Here is a 23,395-nt window from a genome sequence, read left to right as displayed (position 1 = left end):
GTAGGTTTGGGGTATTTTTTGATGGGCCGGCAATATTCAATACCGTTAATGTGCATACTGTCTGAGTAAGTTTGAGGTACTTTCTGGTGAATGAAATGAAGGAAATTTGTTACATATATTTTATTTTATAGGGAGACAGGAGGGATGTAATAATATACAATAACAAAAGGAACACCATTTATTTAAAAACAAATTTTACTTTGAAAGAAATTTGTTACATATATTTTTTCTCTTTTATTTTATTTTCTAGGAAGACAGCTTTCTGAATTAAACTTCTTTCATAGGAGGGGGAGATTCATGGGGTTGAGGTTGAGGCATGCAATAATACACAATAACAATATCAAGATCAAAAGAATTCTATAGCACAGTATTAGTCAAATGTTTTCAATACTCAGACTAAAAATTTAGGTGATTCTATTTTTGCGTTTTGTGTAGTTGTTGATTGTATTCTAATGGTCGATGATCAGAAATGAGTAAGGAACTCAAAAATTCCTTGCTGCATGATTGTTTCAAATCTTACCTTGAGTTATAGTATGCAATTTCCAAAAACAATATAATTATTTTTTTAAAAAATAAAAATCTCAGTAAGGAACTACTTTCAGTGATGAACTAAAAACTAATTCCAAAAGTGAGACGATATTGAAAATGAATTTCAGAGATTAGGACTTGTGAATTAAAGAAGTTAAAAACTAGAATTATCTAATCTTCAATGGTCTCTTGACGAACTTTTATCTTGATAGAAATTGTCACAAGTTTTAGTCTGGCAGCCAACGTGTTAATGCGAGGTAGGATTAAAGTTAAGAGTCTGGTACTTCCATTGCTGCCTGTGGGCAAAAGTCTTTATTTCCATTTTGACGTTCTTGATAACTACTTAGAATAATAGTAGTAATTCTTGAAGTATACGAATAGCTGCCTGGAAAGGATGACTAGTCTCTTCCTACTGCCATGTGCAGATCCTACCACCTGGCAAATTCTATGGATAATTTAAATTCACTTCGTAACCCAACAATAATAAGTACATTATTACAGCTTTAGACCAATTATTTATTCTCGTCATTACTCACGACTAAACATGTGTAATATTAAATAGCAGACGTAATTATTTAAATCTGCGAACAGCTGGCTGGTACTCATGACGTAGACGATTTAAATCCACTTTATAATCTAACAATAATAAGGGTAATTATAGTGGCAAAACTAGTTGTCAATTTTTCTAATCAGCTGATTGGATACGGTGGCGTTGATTGTAGCTCTACGACCATCATTTGATCATTTTCCCACCCAATTTAGTTTCACTCTTAACCTAACGATACATGCAAATATAAGGTGCCATTCATTAATTACGCAAGGGTGATTTTGGCCATTTTTGACCCCAACTTCCATGTCAGGACTGAAAATCGTAATGAAAAACTTTTCTATGGACAGGTTCTTTTTATATGAATTTTTGAATTTTTTATCGACTTCTTCACATTTTAGGCCATATTTCGAGTTATAAACGTCCGATTGGGTCGCGTAAGGTGCCATATCAAAGGTAATCAAATTTCCAACAATTGCTTCTTATATTCTTTTCCAATCGGTTCAATAGTTTACGCGTTACAGGCCAACATATATGAGAAACTTCGATATTTCGGCTAAAATGTAACACAAAATTTCTTCTATCGCCATGGAAAAATAAAAATTGCAAAATTATGTCCAGTTTCTTATTGTTTACGCATAAACTGCACTTTTACGACGAAAACAAACTTTTGTTGAAGGAAATCTATGGATAATTACCGGAGTTAGGAACAATTAAGTAAAGGTAAAAAAAATAGAACACGAAGAAATGTACGTGTTCTATTTTAGCCGAAATATCGAAGTTTCTCATATATATTGGCCCTTAACACTGAAACTATTGAATCGATTGGAAAACAATATAAGAAGCAATTGTTGAAAATTTGATTACCTTCAATATGGCACCTTACGCGACTCAATCAGACGTTTTTAACTCGAAATATGGCCTAAAATATGAAGGTACCAGAAAAAAATCGAAAAAACATTCAAAAATTCATATAAAAAGAACCTATCCATGATAAAATTTTTCATTGCGATTTTCAAGTTTAACAGACCAAAATACATAAGAAAAATTTTTTTTTAAAAATTGAGTTATGGCCTAAAGCGCTTATAGGATGTTTTATAAAACCAAAGTGACATTTATTTAACTTCCTCAATCATTACCAGATGGCAGCATAGAACTGGAATGAATTTTTGGCAATAGGTTCAATTTCTCTTCATAACTAAGTACCATAATTTTCCATGATTTTAATTAAATCAATACCGAAGTAAGATCATGTAGAGATTTTTTAAGCCTGCCCTCCCCCTTGGGACTGTTACGTAATTAACGAATAGCCCCTGACAGCGATCACCTGTTCCTATTGCAACTCCTGAACATACAAGTATTAAACAGGAAACCCAGTCATTAAGGTTAGCGATTAGCTCGACGTGGCGCAGCCTCTGGCCGGCCCGACCGATCGCGAGGCATTTGATCGACTCGATTCCGAAATTTTTCCGTGACCCCGACCCCAATCTCTCTATTTCACCCTCGAAGCTCATCGATGGGCGAAGTTTCTCAACGGGAGTGATCCCCGCTCATTACATCCGCGCCGCTCATCACGTCCTGATGATGATACCCTACCCACCTGGAAAGGAGTACGAGATAGTTAGCCGCTTGTAACGACGACTGGGTGATAAATTTTCACGCGTCGGCTAACAAGGCCGCTCCGGAACAGGGCTCGAAAATTGCATAGCCTTTCTTAGAAATTCACCGGGTCCTTGCCACGGTTTAGCTTAGCGGCCCGCTCCAGACGAAACCATGTAGGCGGCGCAGGGACAACGTCCTGGCTTTCAGGGTGCGTTCACCCGCGGCCACTCGCGAACCTTTGATCCGAAATCCTTTAAGGGGGCACCGGGGGAGCCGATGACAAGGGTACAGGATCTCTGTAGATCGCGGGGATCATTGTGAGAAGAGGGCATCGCGCCCACGTTCGACAAACCGGACCTGTCGGGATGCTCCTCTTTCTCCGAGCTGACACTCGCGTTTCTCATCCGCTGCGGCTACCTGCTCCTTTTCAGCGGCCTGGTGGCTAACTAATAGCGAAACGATCGCTCCGAGGTGTTGGACGCTTTTCGTTTTAACCTTCTGCGCCCCTTAAGCACGCGCTGGTTCCGATCGTGATGGGTCTCTAGGGCCAGGGGTCGTTCTTATGCAATTGTCACGCGTAAGGAAGAAATAAGATGGTTTGCAGAGAAATAGAGCTTTGGAATACGGAAAACAATAATTTTAGGTACAGCCGTTGGCTTGGAAAATACTTGAGGTGAATATTCAGAAGAGTGTACGAGTGATGGTGGTGTCTGGTGGGTAAGGTAGAGGACTCTATTGGTACATCAGTGCATTCTGTCGGTAAAGGTTGGTAAAGTAGAGCCCTGATAGATCAAAAGCTTTACTGTCAATATGATCTATCTTATCTAACGAGTGCTGTGGGTCTTTCCAGGCAGATTTTACTCTAATACACATATGATGTTATCTCAAAACACTGATTTGAACTTTCCAGACTGCCACCTATCTACATTACGTTACAGTAAGAGTGCGCCGAGTGCCGATCCGAGACACAGGCAACGAGTCGTCCTTATCGCGACCCCCATCCCCGTCTCTGCCCTTAACAGGACTCTTTCATCACCCGGCATGGCGATCCCTAGAGCCAACACCTCGGAGTGGACAAGATTCCGCTCACGCTTCGCTCTCATCGCTCGCAGAAGAACTGTGTCAGTGTTGCATGCCTCGTTTCGCAAAGGAACGTCGCGAATCTCATGCATTACGCATCGACAGCAGGCTAACCCTGAACGCTCTCGATCGCGAGCTTTGGCGAAGCCTAGGCAGAGAAATTCCTCTTCGTCAGCGTGTCTGAGGCGTTCTCGTAGGTAGCCAGGCAATTCCTCGTACATGGACATGCATGGCAAGGCGAGCGATGTGGCACGCGTCGGCATTCTGAATCGCGCCGCTGTTTTCCGGTTTGCGCCTCCGTTGGTTCCGTTATTTGCGTTATGTGACTGTGTTAATGGGTCAAATCGCGTCCGTCGTTAACGAGCCGTCGGCCACGTGGGCGGTCGTAACCTTCCGCGTGGAAACGGTCGTTGTTGATGTTACCTTCCTAGCGTTCGATAGCGGTTTACTCGAAGACCGTAAAATTGGAGTGTTTTAGTGCAGGAATTGAGGTAGATATGTATTCTTGGACGCTATGTGTTCCTATGCATACCGACAATTGCTCTGTTTTAACGACGGTGCATCCTGTTTAATCGACAGTGCACTTTATCGACAATACGCTCTGTTTTATCGGCACAGCACTCTGCTTTATCGATATAATCTTCCTTTTTATTACAAAATATTGCCTCTTATGCCTTATATGTCTGCAAATTCTTACAATTTCTTTAGTGTTCTTTCTCCACGACTGGTTCATTGTCTATCAGCCCAAGGTCGTCACTCGAGTAAGCCATCCTCCGCTTATAAAGTGCAACGTAGACCTGCTCACGTGTTTCTTTTTTCCCCCCTTCAATTCTAGAATGGCGCTCGCATCTACCGTTCCACCAATTCCGAATGCGGAGGACTGGGTTTCGTGCATCAAGATTGGATCGATTCTCAAGAATGAGAAAGTAATGGCCCATGAAAATTCACGAGCCGCGCAGCACGGCGAGATAGGCCGCGTGGTAAGTGGCTAATCGTGATCATGAATAAACATTATCGCAGAAATTGTGACATCTCCGCGACGATTCCTGCGGTTACCTCATCCACGCCGGACCCCCCTCCTCTCACGCTACTTTACGGTCCCCTTAAAATGCATCGAACTAAGCTAATTAATTCGGCCAGGAGTGTCAATAATTAACCGATGAACCCGAGCCAGGGGAGAAACAATTACCCTTTTGTCTTTCGAGGAGAGCGCGAGCCTTTCCGTGGAATTCAACGAAAGACGATAATGCAATAAACATGCGATCCTAACGAGGCTCGTTTATGGGAATCGCAGATTTCGCTATTCATATTTGAAACAAATATTATCACAAATGGAATCCAATTAAGGTTTCTTTGGGTAAAAGAAAATTTCGGATTTCTAGATATTAGGTTCGATAATTGTAAATGAATATTAACTCTTTACTCTTTAATTTTGTTTCCACAAAGTCATACTAAAAATAGTCCTATGAATGACATTATAACATGGAACGTCTAGGATTCGTCCTTTCGTCCTTCGAGGATACAATTTTCGTCTTTAACATAATCTTATACTTTTAGACCACACATGTAAAGATTTACTTGCCAAAATAGCAATAAAATAGTCTCATATGTTGATTTCAAGAATCGTCGAGTGCTATTTAGCAAGTTTGAAAATCGACATTCATTGTCATATTGGTTTTCCTAGCAACAATGGGAGTATCGACTACGGTCTGTACTTAATAATTAGAAAGACTTAAACTAATAATTTTTCATTTTAGGGCAATGGGAGTATCGACTGTGGCCCGGACCTAATAGGCCCAACCACCTACGATTAATTGGCGAAACTGATTGGTGGACCAGCGAAAAAAGGCACGAAGCCAAGCGTCCTTCATCTCCTCGGGTGAAATTCGACGAGGAAAAAGAGAGGTAACGCAGACGTGGAAGGTGCAGTCGCAGTGAAACGACCGGTAGGTAGGCTGTAAAAGGTAAACCCGTCGTACCAGCAGCGTTCGTGGTCCGCGGGCATTCCAGGCGACGCCAACGTGCCCTCCTCCTCCGCCTCCTCCTCCACCCTTTCTTTCTTCTCCTTCTTCTTTTCCTCCTGGCCCGGCCACCTTCTTCTGCGCCCCTCCACCGCCGCCCCTGGGAGCCTCTCCCATCGCAGCCTCGCAATAATGCAACTGCATGCAGTTGCGTTATCGACCGACTATAGGTGGACTACCGTGCCAGAGGAGAGAGTGATACTGTTCCACCAGTTACGTAAAAGTCGATAGAAATTTCGATTTTTGTGTCTACCAATCCCCTCTCCATTTTGTAACCGAGACTCGCACGTCGAAGGGGTTTCCTGTGACAGCTTGCAGGATCGCGCCGGGTGTGTGGATCCTCGTCGTGGCTGGTGCATCTTTTCAGTGATCCTAGGCCCCGTTTGACGATGTTTGATCATGGTTCTTCGATACGAGCGTAAAGAAGCTTTGAATTTCGGCTTTTATGGCAGAATATGGTTATTTTGTGAGGTTTGGTTCTTCTTTTAGTGAGGTTAGGTCCCGTTTGATGATGCTTGATTATGGTTGTTTGTTATGAGCGTAAGAAGGAGCTTTGAATTTTGGTTTTATCGCAAAAGATGGTTATTTCGTGAGGTTTGACTATTCCTGTAGTAAGATTAGGTCCTGTTTGACGATGATTGATTATGGTCCTTTGTTATGAGCGTCAGAGAGAGAGAGTTTTGAATTTCGGTTTTATCCTAATAGATGGTCATTTCGTAAGGTTTGTCTATTCTTTGAGTGATGTTAAGCCTCATGTGACGATGTTTGATTATGGTTCTTTGTTACGAGCGTAAGAGGGAGCTTTGAATTTTGGTTTTATCGCAGAACATGGTCATTTCGTGAGCTTTGATTATTCTTTTAGTGAAGTTAGGTCCCGTTTGACGATGTTTGATTATGATTCCTTGTTATGAGCGTCAGAGAGAGTTTTCAATTTCGGTTTTATCGTAGGAGATGGTCATTTCGTGAGGTTTTACTATTCTTTGAGTGATGTTAAGTCTCATGTGACGATGTTTGATCATGGTTCTTTGTTACGAACGTCAGAGAGCGCTTTGAATGTTGATCTCATCGCAGAAGATGGTCATTTCACAAAATTTAACAGGTGGAACAGGTGTTTATTTAACAGTTTGAGTGTCAAATCAAATTTAGTAACCTTGTCTTGTTTCCTGAGTCCACAATTCAGCTCTAATTTAAGAAATAACCCATATTATCCAAAATTAATATAATATTGAAAGGACAATTTTTATTTAACAATGCCTAATTCAAGGTTTGATGTTCATCATACCACTCAACCTGTTAAATTAATCACATCTTAGTTGTGGCAATGTTATGTTAGACATCGGTTAACCAAAATTTTTCAAATGTAAAATTTGACAAGTTACCACTGCTGTGTTAAATCTGTAACTATAACGCCCCATCGAGTGCAAAACTCCGCACACACGGGGTTTCCAGTCTTATTGGCTCAGATAAAGAAAGACTCAGCAGTAAATCACGAAGAATTATAATAGTTTCCACCGTCTCGATAGTTTCGTGACCCACTACGTGCACTGCAGACCGGTGCGCTAGCCGCAAGGCCAGCTAGGATAAGCTGATTCATTCGATTCCTCCGCGGACTAAATTTTACGAGCTGCCGACAACTGATTTTCTAGGCCTACTTGTTATGCATTGAACAGCGTCGCGGACGATAGGGTGTCGTCTAACGGGGGTTCCTGACGTCGCTACATCGGCTACGCCATGTGTAGGATCTGCTAGCGTTGAATTAAGTTGGCGCGCGAGCAGCAAAGTGGTCCTCGTCGACTTTTCTTTACCGCGTTACATTTTATGTAGAAATAAATTGAGTTTTCGTTCTAGCTCATTTAAAAGCTCTTCATTAGCGTCAGCTGTCTCGAACAAATTAGCCACACTGTAACATACCTCTGTCAGGCGACGTTGACTTTCGTTTCGCGTATTCTCTTGAATTTATTTCGGAAACAATCATGCTCTATTACTCTTCTCTCACAATCGGTTAACAGTCGCTTGAATCTCAATAAGCCGAATATTTTTTTCTGAAGAGAGCATGGTATTCACTTTGATATTTTCAGTATTATCAATATAAATGTTAAATGTTTAAAATATGGGTATACTTTATTTTATTTTTGTTATATCAGCTGGAATAATTGTATCATCTATAAGGATAATTATTCCAATAAAACTAGGAGTACCAGGAATATGAATTATTAATGTTAAATTAACCAAATTTATTCTACGATCATGAATATTGTTCTTGGGTATCAGAGACATTATATAATTAAGACGTATATGTCATCTTGCGAGAAAACTAAAATTATTTAGTAAAATGTCGATGTATTAACACGTGACTTGAAAATTACCCTGTCATAGAGGGTTAATAACCATAAGTTGTTCGAGTAACAACTAATAAAAGACAAACAGGTTTCAGTGGCTCAGTGTTCGCTAGGAGATCGATCAATCAATTAGTATCCGAGACGATTAGGCTTCGACAGGTCGTGTTTAGTTAGCAGCGACTTGGTTAGCATCCGTTTGGGGCAATTAGACTTTGGTAGCTTAGTTTCAATCAGAGGTCTTCGTTCGGGCAGCAATCGGGTTTTAACAGTTCGCAGAACGTTTCAGCTCTAGACTAATTTCCACTAATCATTCTAGAGACATGGCATAGGAAACTATTATTGCAATCTTTATTTCTCAAACTATCTGCAGGAATTGTGAAGATTTCATCCGAGTTCATCGAGTCATTTCGTCGAGATTTTCAAGGCCCACCTCGCTGCAATCGTTGCTGATCATACCACAATTGTTTTCTTATGTATTTCGGCCTGATAAACTCGAAAATCACATTGAAATTTTTTTCTATGCATAGGTTCTTTTTATATGAATTTTTGAATTTTTTTTTTATTTTTTTCTGATACCTTTACATTTTAGGCCATATCTCAAGTTAAAAACGTCTGATTGGGTCGCGTAAGGTGCCATATTAAAGATAATCAAATTTCTACCAATTGGTTTTCACACTTTTTTCCAATCGGTTCAATAGTTTAAGCGTTAGGAGTCAATATATATGAAAAACTTCGTCGTTTCTGCTAAAATAGAATACAAAAATTTCTTCCATCGCCATGCAAAGATAGAACCTGTCAAATTATGTCTAGTTTCTTATTGTTTATGTATAAATCGCACTTTTATGAAGAAAACAAGCTTTTGTTGAAGAAAATCTATGGATAAATACCGGAGTTAGAAGAAAAATACAAAAACAGAGTAAAATTGGAATTTTACTTTAGGCCATAACTCAATGTTTTTTGAGAATGTTACTTAGGCCAGTTACTTTCTGCATAGAAATGGTAATACCCATAGAGACACCGCTGGCCGATAAAAACGAGGTGGTACTTTCTGTTATTTCTGAACGAAGCGAGATACATAGTTTGTTCTTAGCGAACGAAAGTGAGATATATATAGTCTCTCCGATACGTTTCGACTCTTCGCTTTGTGTCTTTGGACCTCTCTCTCTCTCCTCTACTGTCTGTCCCTTTCTACGTTAGCGCTAGGCGTGTAAACAGATCGACACCTCGGTTGGGTATACATTGTACGTATAATGAAATATTCAAGTCCGACCGAAAAATGCAAAAACAGAGTAAAATTGGAGTTTTTGTACCTTTACTCAATTGTTCCGAACTCCGATATTTATCCATAGATTTTCTTCAACAAAAGCTTGTTTTCTTCGTAAAAGTGCGATCTATACGTAAACAATAAGAAACTGGACATAATTTGACAGTTTTTATCTTTGCATAGCAATGGAAGAAACTTTTGTGTTATATTTTAGCAGAAACAACGAAGTTTTTCATATATATTGACCCCTAACGCTTAAACTATTGAACCGATTGGAAAAAAGTGTTAAAAACAATTGTTGGGAATTTGTTTACCTTTAATATGGCACCTCGTGCGACCCAATTGAACGTTTCTAACTCGAGATATGGCATAAAATGTAAAAATATCTCAGGAAAAAATTGAAAAAAAAATTAAAAAATTCATATTAAAAAACCCTATCAACAGAAAAATGTTTCATTGCGATTTTTGAGTTTAACATGCCAAAATACATAAGAAAAAAATTGTAGCATTGAATGTACATTTTAGCTTTAAACTAGTTATCATTTATTTATCATTGCTGCAAGTCGCAGATAATCTTGCCAGCGGCACCTAGTCCTCGATCCTCGATCACAGAAAGAATGTCTCGTGTACTCTAACAGATCGAACATGCACCACGCGACTAATTGAGCCGTTTCGATTTCCCTTTTCTCCCACTGTCATTTTCCCTGCTGCCACGGCCTTTGGCTTGGACGCTATTGATGGCCGTTCGTTTAATCCCGTTTCATTCCGCGTCTCTGCATAAAGACTGCTCGTCCATCACGGCGAGATTATGATAGGAGGGCCGCTTTACTGAAGACATTACGCGTACGATGGCTGGAGGATTCATCGCGGCCCCTCTGCAAGCCCAGTCGCCTTGAAACGCAATCTGAGAATCTACCGGCGATTTTTATCGGCCAGGATGAATCGAAGATGCGGCCTGCGGGGTTCGAAACCATGGCTGAGGGGAGATAAAGAGTCTTCGAGAGTAAAATCGCGCGCGAAATTTGATTCTGCGGACTTTAGTTTGATGGAGATCTGAATATTTCTTTTCACGGTGTACTTAAGAAGTTCTTTAGGAATGTTTAATACAATCACTCTCAGACTGTAATAAATAAAAGATAAATATATTTAAAGAAATTTTTATAGTATTAATTTCGCATAAATGGATAAATATGCATAAATGGATACGGCACTCCTTTCTCGATGCTTCAAAATAAGATTCTGGAAACCTCTTCATCCCTTTCGAATCGCTTCCGAGGGGATGAGATAATGTTACAATGTCTCGAACTCTTGCTGTGCCCATCGAACATCTCGGAATATTGCATCCCCCTCGTGAGAAAAAAATCTTAGGTCTCCTTAGAAAACGATTCGACCTAGATGCTCCCGAGGGTTGCCATTGTGTTCCTTTTCACGCACCGGCGATCACTATCGTCTGAAATCTGAAAGAAAGTGTTCTACTTTATTGTTGCAATGGGGGACACTGGACGCACGTTGCCCCGGCTTGCATGGTAAATATAACCTGGATACGACGAACGAGAGAAAGCAATAATAATATTGTCTTTCATCGGATGTGTAATGAGGCGTTTTTGGATCGACGATGACTACCGATGAACGTTGAAAGTAACATCGAGCAGTACACTTTGCTGCGTTAGAATTTTACGGACCGCTTGAGCGGAAGATCTCCACCAGACTGAATTTTATGGGTCTCGCACTGGCGATCATTTGCATTTGCGAGTTGGTAGCCAGTGGTTTTTATTGGGGAAATAAAAGCGTGGTATTCTGATGCGGTACTAATGATGAATATTGCATTGCAAATAATATAAATAGTAAACAAAATATTAAAGTGGTGGAAACGAATAATCATTTTGTTACAAAGGGTCGAAACGAAAGGAGCACGTATACTATTTTGTCGAATTCAACGAAATCAATATTCGTTCCATATTTTATTCGAAAAAATCTACTTATATCATAAGTTAACATTTTTATTTTGATTAAGGAATGCACACCATGGCTTTGCACATTCACGAAAATGTTTTCACCATCGGGGACGGCGATTAGCGCGGTTTAGAACAGGGTACAAGGGTGGGACCAAGAGTGAAGGCTGCCAGGGAAGGTGGGGGTAGACGGATTATTTGCATTTTAATTTGCATATTAAAACACGCCTCGTCAATCAGCGGCGCGGTGCTGCGAAATATGATACCCTGCGCTCCGCGGCCGTCGCATTAACGTTGTAAAGGTGAGTTACACGACCACAAGGCAACCCGACGGCCATGAAATCGTTCACGCATGCCGATCTTGAAATATGCACCCATGGACCAAGATTATGGGGCCCGATAGCGCCGTTGTTTCGATCGATACCGGGATATCGCGTCCTCGCGACTATTTGAACAGATCCTGGTCAGATCGTGGAGGGATACGACACAAAATTACACTAGTTCACAAAAAAAAATGTACATTCAATGCTACAATTTTTTTCTTATGTATTTTGGCATGCTAAACTCGAAAATCGCAATGAAATTTGTTTCTGTTGATAGGGTTTTTTAATATGAATTTAAAAATTTTTTTTCAATTTTTTCCTGAGATATTTTCACATTTTAGGCCATATTTCGAGTTAGAAACGTTCAATTGGGTCGCACGAGGTGCCATATTAAAGGTAAACAAATTCCCAACAATTGTTTTCAACACATTTTTCCAATCGGTTCAATAGTTTAAGCGTTAGGGGTCAATATATATGAAAAACTTCGTTGTTTCTGCTAAAATATAACACAAAAGTTTCTTCCATTGCCATGCAAAGATAAAAACTGTCAAATTATGTCCAGTTTCTTATTGTTTACGTATAGATCGCACTTTTACGAAGAAAACAAGCTTTTGTTGAAGAAAATCTATGGATAAATATCGGAGTTCGGAACAATTGAGTAAAGGTACAAAAACTCCAATTTTACTCTGTTTTTGCATTTTTCGGTCGGACTTGAATATTTCATTATACGTACAATGTATACCCAACCGAGGTGTCGATCTGTTTACACGCCTAGCGCTAACGTAGAAAGGGACAGACAGTAGAGGAGAGAGAGAGAGGTCCAAAGACACAAAGCGAAGAGTCGAAACGTATCGGAGAGACTATATATATCTCACTTTCGTTCGCTAAGAACAAACTATGTATCTCGCTTCGTTCAGAAATAACAGAAAGTACCACCTCGTTTTTATCGGCCAGCGGTGTCTCTATGGGTATTACCATTTCTATGCAGAAAGTAACTGGCCTAAGTAACATTCTCAAAAAACATTGAGTTATGGCCTAAAGTAAAATTCCAATTTTACTCTGTTTTTGTATTTTTCTTCTAACTCCGGTATTTATCCATAGATTTTCTTCAACAAAAGCTTGTTTTCTTCATAAAAGTGCGATTTATACGTAAACAATAAGAAACTAGACATAATTTGACAGGTTCTATCTTTGCATGGCGATGGAAGAAATTTTTGTATTCTATTTTAGCAGAAACGACGAAGTTTTTCATATATATTGACTCCTAACGCTTAAACTATTGAACCGATTGGAAAAAAGTGTCAAAACCAATTGGTAGAAATTTGATTACCTTTAATATGGCATCTTGCGCGACCCAATTGAACGTTTCTAACTCGAAATATGGCCTAAAATGTGAAAAAGTCGAAAAAAAATTCAAAAATTCATATAAAACGAACCTATCCATAGGAAACATTTTCATTGCGATTTTCGAGTTTAGGAAGCCAAAATACATAAGAAAAAATTGTGGCATTGAATGCACATTTTGGCTGTAAACTAATTAGCGATAGTACCAGAGAAACCTTTCTGCATCTTAGGAGCATATCAAGCCTAAACATTCAAAATGTATAACTAACTCTACCGTCAGTTAAATAGAAAATCTTCAATATCTATCTTCAAATCGATATCTCAAACTATTTTTTGAAATTTGAAAACTACTTTTATATGGTAACTATTCGATTTAACTATTTTATCAAAGAAATTTTCTAAAAATTCCCCCTTTTTATTTACCAATATTAAATCGAAATCCTATTCAATGTAAACAAATTAAACATTTATATCAGAGGGACGTCCATAGATAACCTAGCATACCATAACTTCGTATGTCCTTGATTGTCCTTGAGTTACATACGACCATCACCGACCTTCACTTCCTCTATTACCGTAATTGAACTTGAATTGCGTACGACATTTGTTAACCTAGAGTTACGTGTAACCTTCGGTTGCGTGTGACCTCGATTAACCTTGAGTTACAAGTAACCTTGATTGCCATTATAGGTTGTTAAACCTATCTTCGGTACAGCTATCGGACAGCATTAGGAAAATGATGATTCCTGATAGCCGTATTCCGGCATTTAGTTCGAGCACGAAAGCAACCCTTAAAGACGAAGAGATGCAACTCGTTTTGCACCCTACTGGGACGTCCAGGGGCCACTGTAGCGTCCAGTTGGCATCGTCGAGGAAAACACCTCTGCCTGTCTGTTTAATTCTCCGTTATTATCGTTATTTCGTGCCGTTAATATTAATGGACCCAAACGTGTATCGCTGTACCGACGATGGAAACGCTCGGGACAGGGAGAAGGAGAGAGAAGGCTCGTGGCTGTAATTGAATAGGCGCAGCTGTGCGTACTACGTGCTCGTAAAACATTAATGACCTATAGCCGCTGACGATCGTTCCGCGTTATTATTCCTCAAAGTCAGAGCCAACCGGTGTGTTTATCCTCAGTATTTTCAATTTTCTTGACCGTTGGGTGAACCGACCGCTACGCGGACTAGGCTAAATCGTAATGACGAGCAGGACCGTTTCAGCGCGCTCGAAAAACGGGACTTGAAAGTGGAACGAGGTATTCTGTCTTGACGATTCGATCCTCATTCTTTAGTTTTAGTTTTAGAGTCGAAAGGAAGTAGGAGTAGAATTGTGCGTTGTGAAACTGGGGATGAAAGTATAAAGCTAGACGATTAGAGACGTTTGGTAACATTCTATACATTGTATCAGTCCAAGTTCAAACATGTCATGATAATGAAAGATAAATACGAGGATCTCTGAAATAAAATGGCTACCCTCCCTTGATATAATGACATATGAAGATCCAATTGCCGACGTTATATCAAGGGTGTTATACCAAATCAAGAATTTATCTTTGAAAATGGATTCCACATATTTGGTAATGTTCTATACATTGTATAAATCCAAGTTCAAAAATATCACTTACTTTTTATTTTGAACTTGAACCTTATACAATACATCACTTCTTGTCATTCATGATATTTTTGGTTCACATTTAGGAATGATTTACATTTGGGGCTTCCGGGGATAATTAAAGATAAACACGTGATAGTCTGAAATAAAATGGGTACCCTTCCTCGATATAACGACATGAGAAGATCCAATTGTCGACCTTATATCAAGGGTATCACATTACACGAATAATTCATTTTCAAAATAAATCCCACATAGTAAGTAGCTGTTAAACAGTCTATCAATCCAAGTTCAAAGATATCACCTTACATTTTATTTTGAACTTGAACCTTACACAATATATCACTTCTTTTCATTCATGACATTTTTGCTATCATGTTTAGGAATGATTCACATTTGGCGTCCCTCGGGACAATGAAAACAAACACGAAAGTCTCGGAAATAAAATGGCCACCCTCCCTCGATATAATGACACAAGAATACGCAATCGCCAACGTTATATCAAGGGTTCGCTGTGCTCCGGGCCCAGACCCGGCACAAACGCCCCGTACGGGAGAATTGCAGGCGTTGCAACCTCTCGCAACCGATCCCAGAGAGGAAGACACGAAAAGCAGAGAAGATTATGCCTCTTAGGGATTTTTGAGCGTGACAGGATCCTGCTCACCCTGAACTCTCCGCGACCCTCTTTCCGTCCTTTTTTCGCCGTTCGTAATCCCGGTTGCACCGTGACGCGGCTTTCCAGTTTCCTCGAAGCGTTTCGATGCACGTAATCACACGTTCAACGAACGATCGCCGCGGCACGGCGTCACGCAACGAAACCCCGGCCAGTCCTGCACGAAGGGGAAACTGGTCTCCGCGGTATTACGAGTTAATAGATTAATCGTCGGGAACGAACGCCCTCGCTTGGTCTATCTGCCATTTCGACGACCTAGACCTTCGAAGGACGTTGATAAGTTCTTGTTTCCAGAAGGTTCAGGCTCGTTTACATCCCGCTAGGGATCTCCCCTTGGCCGGCGTACCTCGAAACCGTCATTTCACGCTGCTTGCCCTCGGAATTCGTTCCGAGAGGACTTCGAGGCGGAACGGTTCCTGGGGCGATATCGAGTTACACGCCGGGACACCTCTGAACTCACGGGGAAAGACAAACTGATGGCGCGGGACGCAAAAATGAAGTAATGAAACTGATCCTGATCCGTGACCCGTGTGATTGGCTTGCCATGTAAGGGTAACAGGCGTCCGGTTGGATAGAGTAATCTGCGCTATCATTAATCGTACAGGTTTTCTCCGGGGTTGAAAACATCTCGTTGTAGTAGAGGTTAGGTCCTTGCATTGTGTGAGTTGGTCTGAACGTGGAGTAGAATGCGTGAAATTTGTTAGCCTTGGTGAACATGAAGCGATATTTGGTTAATCAGGTTTTCTTGCGTAATTATATCGAGGAGGATAGCGGTTTTGTCCTAGAAATCAGAAAATTCGGAGTGCAAAGGGTTAAGAGGTCTAGTCGAACTTCAGCGATCCCTCGATAGAGGGCGGGTGGTGGAAAAGTGTGTAGCGTCGCCGACTACCACGCAGAGACCCCGGGTTCGAATCCCGGCCGTCCGACCCAGTTTTTTCAAGGTAAGAAAAAAGTATCGGGAACTTCTGGCTTATTTGAAATGTAAGAAAAGCATATAATATTACAAATATAAAGAGAAAAATATATATACGTAACGGAAAAGACAAGTGACAACAACAACGATCCTCGACAGATCGCGAAAGTCTCCCTAGTTACCTAGTTAGCTAGTTCTAGTTACCTTCTCCTTAAATCACCCTATCCGTTCCAAAGAAATGGTAATAAAAACTATGACTGTAAATTACGAATGACTTTGATTCATACTTTGATTAATACGCGCTGCAAGTTCATACGGAGTTTGATAACGTGCAGCTTTAATAAGATTACACATGCAAGGCACATCGCCTAGGACTTAGCTGTGTCATTAACTGTCATCCTTGCGCGAGATTGCTAGACTGTGGTAATGTTAGGAATCCGACTAGCAGTCTCCTAACCTAACAAGAAGATAACACGAATCTTCCTCTACCAATTACGTTTACCTTTGATTTGTCGCAACTACTGATAGACTTCGTCGAGACGTGTACCCAATCCTCTGTTATTGTCAATCAATCTACACCTCTGACAGTTGCGTTCAGGCCTTCGAATTAGCTGTGATAGTTAGGCCTCTAAATAACGCGATTAGCGACCACGTAGGTGAGAAAATGGTATTCAGGATGGATTCTAGAAAGAAACACGGTGATTACTTGCAAATGAGTGTATTTTAAAATAATAACTATACAGTAAGAAAATTACAAATGTTTTCTTGCGCTCATCACAACCAGCACGCAGAGTATTAACAAATGTACAAAATGCCTGGAGGCTGCTTCAGCCGCTACGCTAGGGGTACCAACAAATGTACAAAATGGTACACGATTGTCGTCTTCATCTCGTCCATCTAGGATTGAGAAGACCTGATGTCGGTAGACGTCCAGAAGACTACGGTTAACATGTTGACAGCCGGACTAATATTTTTGGAAAAATATTGTTGGGTTAGTTAAAAAGTCCGTTCGGATTTTAAGGCACAAACAATTTTTTTTTTAGAAGAGGAAATATATTCACTCGGTAACATATTGTTTATTTTGTTCTATGATCTTTTACTATCTTTTGGAAAAATTCATGATTTTGCGTTTGAAGAAGATTGTAACTGTAGTGAAACAACCATCATCACAAACCGAATGAAATTTTTGGCCATCCTAATAATTCTGTAACCTCATCTTTAGAATTTATTAATTTTGGTTCTCTTCTTGCAGAAAGAAACCATTTTAAAAAGACCATCCCATTAGTTCAGCCAGACTAATATTTTTAGAAATATAATCTTTCTAACCTCACTTTCAAAATTAATTAATTTTGTTTCTTGGTGAATAAAAGTGGCAATCAAAGTGTTAAGAGAAAATCTCTACTTACAATAAAAAACCATTTTAAAAAGATCACCCCATTATTCCAGCCGGACCAATATTTTTGGAAAAATAATCTTTCTAACCTCACATTCAAAATTAATTAATTTTGTTTCTTGGCGAAAAAACGTGGCAGTCAACAAATTTTTAAGGGAATATCTCTTGCAATAAGGAACCATTTTAAAAAGACCACCCACCGTCCCTTCGTACCGCCGATACTTTACAAATTTAGTCCAGTCACTCCGCCGTCACAGCTCTCAGATGAAGGGATCTCGCTTCGCGGATGCTTCGGGACGTCGAATACTAAGGATCGATCGGTTCTAATAATATCGATCAGCCGCAGCACAGATTCCTCGGTACCGGAAGTCGCGCGGCGTCCCGCTACATCCTCCATACACGCACGGGACCGTAATTACGCGCTCATTTTCCCCGGTCAACAGCCTTGTAAATCTTCCGCCCGGTTCCCCGTGAAGGACGCCGCTGCTCTCAGCGCGGAAAAAGGGGAGAAAAAGACCTCGAAGGGATAATTTCTACGGCAAATGGCGTTGTAAATCCCGTCGGTGCATCGCTCCACCGTTTCAGCCCGAACGGTTCTCCAGTTCGATCCAGGAAGTCGCGTGTTATCTCTATCAATGAACTTCGACGGCTAATTTCGATGCGTTGGATGTCCACGAGGTTCACGAGTCCAGTGACGAATGCTCGACTAGGTGGAGAGGTAGACGGGTGGACAAGGTAGACTCTGGAGCAACTGGGGAATCTAAAATGAATGCTCTTAATTAAATCGGTGGTCTCGATTTCAGTGGGAATTGTACACCGGTACTGCTAGGTTAGGCCTGGGTAGACAGGTGGATAAGGTAGACTCGGAGCAACTGGAGAATCCAAAATGGCTACTCTTAATTAAATCGGTGGTCTCGATTTCAGTTGGTACACCGGTCTTGCTAGGTTAGGTCTGGATTAGGTCTAGGACCTCTAGCTTCAGCCCTTCACCAGCAGTACAATCCCCGATCTATAACTCTGGAGAATTTCTTGTCTAAGTTCTCGGTGGCTAATCAGTGAACTCATTCTGAAACCTTCATCGTGCCCAAGTCTCTGGAGCATGCAGCGAATCCCTGGTCCAGGAGGAATCACGATCAGCAGACTGTATTGTAAATCCCTTCTTCATCTTCAGTATTCGCGTCAGTGATCTCGGAGTGCGACAGCGCCAGCTTCACGTAGCCCCTGTCCTTCTCTCTGGTCCTATTCTTCCCTCCAGGTGGCGGTGGCTTCTCTTCAGGCGGGCTGGTGGTGGGTTCGCAGATCTCAGCGTAGATCTCCTCTGTTTTAGGTGGCGGTGTCGATGGTAGGGGCGTCAGGCTGTCTCTGACCTTGGAGTACGGTGGATCCAGGTCCTGCTGGGTTTGAACCTCCAGCACGCTGGTGGAGACCGACCGTTGAACCTGCTGCCTCGAAGAAGCGGACGCTTGCAATAGATTCGTCTCCGATTCTAAACTGGCATATCTTTCGGACCTCATGCCGATTTCCGGGCGAACAGCGAACGTGAAGGAGGCTGACTTCTTGGCGGGGTTCCTGCTCCTTCCGCCCTGGGCTATCCTCGAGATTCTGTCGAGGATGCTGTTGTTGTTAGTGCTCGTTCGACTATTGCTGCGATCCCTGATAGTCGTTCTCTTTATGTGTTCCAGGCCCTCCTTCAGACTCTGGAGGATCGGCTTCGCTTCTGTTTTCGATTTGATCTCCTTCAAGTGGAGCTCCTTCAGTTGGCCATTGCTGCTGGGTGGTTTCGGGGGCGCGACGCGGGGTTCCGTTGCTCTCTGGTCCAGGGCTCTTCTGCAATTGGAATGACAGTACGGTAGAACCTCGATTATCCGCGTTTATACGAACAAAATTGTGCACAGCGTTAAATATACGAAGTCGTAGCTGAAATCAGTACCCTCGGACACCCCTAGCTGAGCTCAGTATCTTCTAGCCCCCTGTAGTTGAGCTCAGTATCATCTACCTTCCTGTAGCGAGGCCTAGAATCTTCTAGTCCCTCCAACTGAGTTCAGTATCTTCAATCCCCTTCTAATTGAGCACAGTATCTCTAGACTTCTGCAAGCTGAGTTCAGTGTTTTCTAGCCCCCCTCAGCTAAGCTCAGTATCTTCTAGCCCCGTGTAGCTGAGCCTAGAACTTCTTAGCCCCCCTTAGCTAAGTTCAGTACCTTCTAACCCCCTGTATCTGACCCTAAAATCTCGTAGCCCCCCTTAGTTGAGCTCAGCATCCTCTAGTCCTCTGAGCCTAATACCTCTAGCGCTCCGTAGCTTCTACCTAAACCATAGTCGAACTTGGATGTCCAGTATGGAGTGTTCATGGAGATAATGCCTAATAAATCTCTAATATCTGAACTACTCGCGCATCGCACCCATCTTATCCCCAAAACCTATTCGTCCAAATAAGGTTCTACTGTACACGATTGATTAAAAGAGTAGCAGTAAAATAACTCAGTCCCATTTTCTAGGATTTCTTTCGAGGATTGCAACCGCAAGTAGCACCTAGTCACAGAAGGATCCTAAGCTGTTTTTGGATCTTAGCTAACCATTTCCACTTCACAATTGCTCCAACGCTGTTCCTTACCTGCAGGCTGAGAGTAACCGCTGCATCTTCGGCGAGGCTAGCAACCGCGCTTCAGAAGGACAGCCTAACCGCGCCCTTTTCACGCGAGGTGCCGTTGTTCCTGTGGCAACCAGCTCGAGGAGCTCCGGGACAGTGGAATTTGGCACAGGCCTCTCGGGTACCAGCGGCACTGCGCAACCTAAGACTATGGGGCCCCTAGTTGCACCTTCTAGTTGCATCAGGCCGCTGTAATCTCGTGGCAATGGTATTGGCAAGGGTCCAGCGACTAACCGTACCTGTTAATCGGATTGCATACTACCTGGTTAGCATCTTGGTACTATAAGCTAATGCCTTCTTTCGTGTTAGGATTGGAGAAGAAAAAACAGCGTCAGTTTACATCCCAACAACTTTTTTTAACAAAGACTGGCTCAGTTTACGCTAATTAATTTCTATGCACCTATGCAAGCTGTGATAGTAGTTCGACTCATTTATGTACTACACGTATTAATTACATTTGTCTTCCTTTGGAGAAGTTATAAATCCGATGGCGCTGTATTGAATTTTACTCTTTGACTGCGGAAGGATTTGTGCTGGAAATTTTAAGAGGCGTAGAGGTGTGAATCTTAAAAAATTATAAGCTTATAGGGAATGATAAGACGGAACTTTTTTATATTTACGGTTTATTCATAGGACGTTTAGTTTCAAAAATAAAAATAGAAAATGTAGATGATCTTTTTCATGAGATCTCATAGTGGTCTGATCCTGTTGTTGTTTTCTCAAAGAAAGCGAAACAACAGTCGAACAATCGAATTTATAAAAAATATCACCTTATAGAGAATGACAAAACGAAACTTTTTTATGATTACAGTTTAATTGTACGATGTTTAGTTTCTGAGATAAAAATTAAAAACTGAAAAGACCGCATTTTTTCGTAATTCAATTTTTGCAACGAACTTCTGACTTTTCAATTTTTATTCCCGAAACTAAGCACCTTATGAATAAACTGTGAATATAAAAAAGTTTCGTCTCATCATCCCCTATAAGCTGATATTTTTAAGAAATTAATTTAACGAGTATAAACATTACTCTGAGCCCATTTCTCGAAGGCGTACAAATACGTCCTTCTCAGTCAAAGGCTCAACACTCAAATTATTTTCCTCCTGTCGTTGTATTACGAATGTAACTCTTTTACTTTTGCACCCGCCCCTTTACTTTTTTCATCCGACAACAAAGGGCCTCCGCGTTGCTCGGAGCAACTCTCCGTTAGGACGGTTTCGTTGCAATTAAAAGCGGATTAATCAATCGGAAGGGTAGCGGTTAGACGGAACGTTAATGCGCAATCACGTTGCATTCAGCGATTCCATTCACCGGTGCATATATCTCCGGCTCGGTTTCCGTCATTTCGAACTCCCGCCTGAATAGTTCCACGTCATAATTACCGTCTGAAATAGTTGGCTCGTTTTTCAAGCGTAACACACTGGCTCGCGACAGTTATGCACACGGAAGACACCGTTCAGTGTGGAACGAGTTCCTATTAGCGATGGGAACGATACGCACGTGATAGTTTCACGGAAAGTGGCCAGTTTTTGTTCCGAGTTGTTGATCCCGGCGACTAACTGCGCGAATGTCGAGGTATTGAATCCTGACTGTTGGTACTTAATCATCCGTTTAGAAGGTTTCAGGGATAATTGGATCGGTGGGATGGATGTTGATGAAGGTTGATGAAGGTTACTTTTTAAGTGACGTTTGTTCTCTAATGTGATTGAATAGTGGAGTGTTATTGGCACTAAACGACGTTTCATTTGTACTTTAATACTAAAGATAGCGGTTGAGTTTAAGAAAATGGGGTACTCTCCGATCGGGCTGATTTTTTTATCATAGGTAGCCCTTGAGCTGGCGATTACAATGGTGGCCATCTTGACCCTTAACTACTCCTCCTCCTCTCTACGAGGGGTGAAAAACTGAAATGCCCCAAATAGTGTCTTATTGCACTGAACTCGGTTAATATATCATTTCCATTTTTTTTTCTCGTGTAGGATCATCAGTTTTTAACCCGACCCAGGGGCAGTATTTCCGTATAGACAGTATGTATTAGGTTGTCCCAAAAGTTTTTTTCGTAATTTGCACTCAATTATTTTGTGTGGCAGTGTTTATACAATTAGACAATCTAATTTCTTAGATATTGATGTTATAACAGTAATGGAGTAAAAAATGAATCGTACAAAATTCAATAATGTAACATTAGACATAAAATATTGTGTATGAATTACTTATTAATAAAACAAAAGAAACTTTTGGGACAACCTAATACATTAACGGTATTTAATATTGCCGCCATCGCCATAAACTACCCCAAACCTACTCAGACAGTATTTCCCTGTACACAGTATGTACCAAAAATATTTGACGTGGATCTGAGTTGATTAATGTATGAAATTATATTTAATTGATATATTGGATATAAGAATTGTATTCAAATCTTCGAAAATGATCATTTGACTGATCGTGGTAGGTCCAGTGTAAAAATTTCCAAAAATAGTTTATCTTTGGAATATGAAATTTTCTTAATACTACTATCCTCGCCGCGAATCTCATTATAATAAAACTTAGTATAACAAAACTTGACATTTATCAATTTCTTAACGCATATAACTCACTCGCATATATCAACAGATATAAACAGAAGTCGAACGTATTTTTGGATCTTTTCATCGCGATCATAACTTTTTATTACACTCGAAAACGTCCCGTCGCGCCGAAAAGGTCAAACTGTTACCTTTAATTTACACCATCGTCTCCTCCACACGTCTTCCCCAAACAGAAGTCACAACCTCCGGACGAAATAAACGGAAAAAATACGTTTTCTCTTTAAAAGTCATCAAAAACAATCGTAAATTTTTACGCCGAACCGGCGTGACGAGTTTCGTAACACTCGTAAAAATGGAACAACACAGAGACGCCCGATCGCCACCGATTCGGCCCGATCATTAATCAAGCTCACGATCGGCTTGTTCTAATAAATATCGAATTATACATATATCACGAACGTAGGCCGTATCTCGACTTTCTATCTTCGCGATCGTTGCACGGGGTCCCGTGGCATATTCACGATCGTCGTAAATCCGATCGTAAACCGTAAAAAAGTAGGCTGGGACGAAAAATTTAATCGATCCTCGCCCATAGCCCCTGAGGGGGTTAGGATCGTTCTGTTATG

General features: G+C 41.0%; 1 protein-coding gene across 1 annotated transcript; it reads right to left on the bottom strand.

The window, feature by feature from the left end:
- Positions 1–16,906: 16,906 nt before the first annotated feature.
- On the bottom strand, positions 16,907–21,158 carry LOC128878352 (uncharacterized). Its single transcript, XM_054126485.1, has 2 exons — positions 20,203–21,158; positions 16,907–19,418 (listed from the first exon to the last, which is right to left on the bottom strand). Exons 1-2 carry the CDS (start codon positions 20,418–20,420, stop codon positions 18,725–18,727), a joined length of 912 nt encoding a protein of 303 aa, XP_053982460.1. The 5' UTR covers positions 20,421–21,158; the 3' UTR covers positions 16,907–18,724.
- Positions 21,159–23,395: the final 2,237 nt, after the last annotated feature.

This window comes from Hylaeus volcanicus, chromosome 6 (assembly GCF_026283585.1).
Source record: "Hylaeus volcanicus isolate JK05 chromosome 6, UHH_iyHylVolc1.0_haploid, whole genome shotgun sequence".
Classification (NCBI taxonomy): domain Eukaryota; kingdom Metazoa; phylum Arthropoda; class Insecta; order Hymenoptera; family Colletidae; genus Hylaeus; species Hylaeus volcanicus.
This window is presented reverse-complemented; position numbering and strand designations above follow the sequence as displayed.

Coding starts and splice junctions, on each gene's coding strand:
- LOC128878352 (XM_054126485.1), bottom strand. CDS start 20,420: ATGCAACTAGAAGGTGCAACTAGGGGCCCCATAGTCTTAGGTTGCGCA. Junction 19,419..20,202: donor CGGTTACTCTCAGCCTGCAG/GTAAGGAACAGC, acceptor TTCCAATTGCAG/AAGAGCCCTGGACCAGAGAG.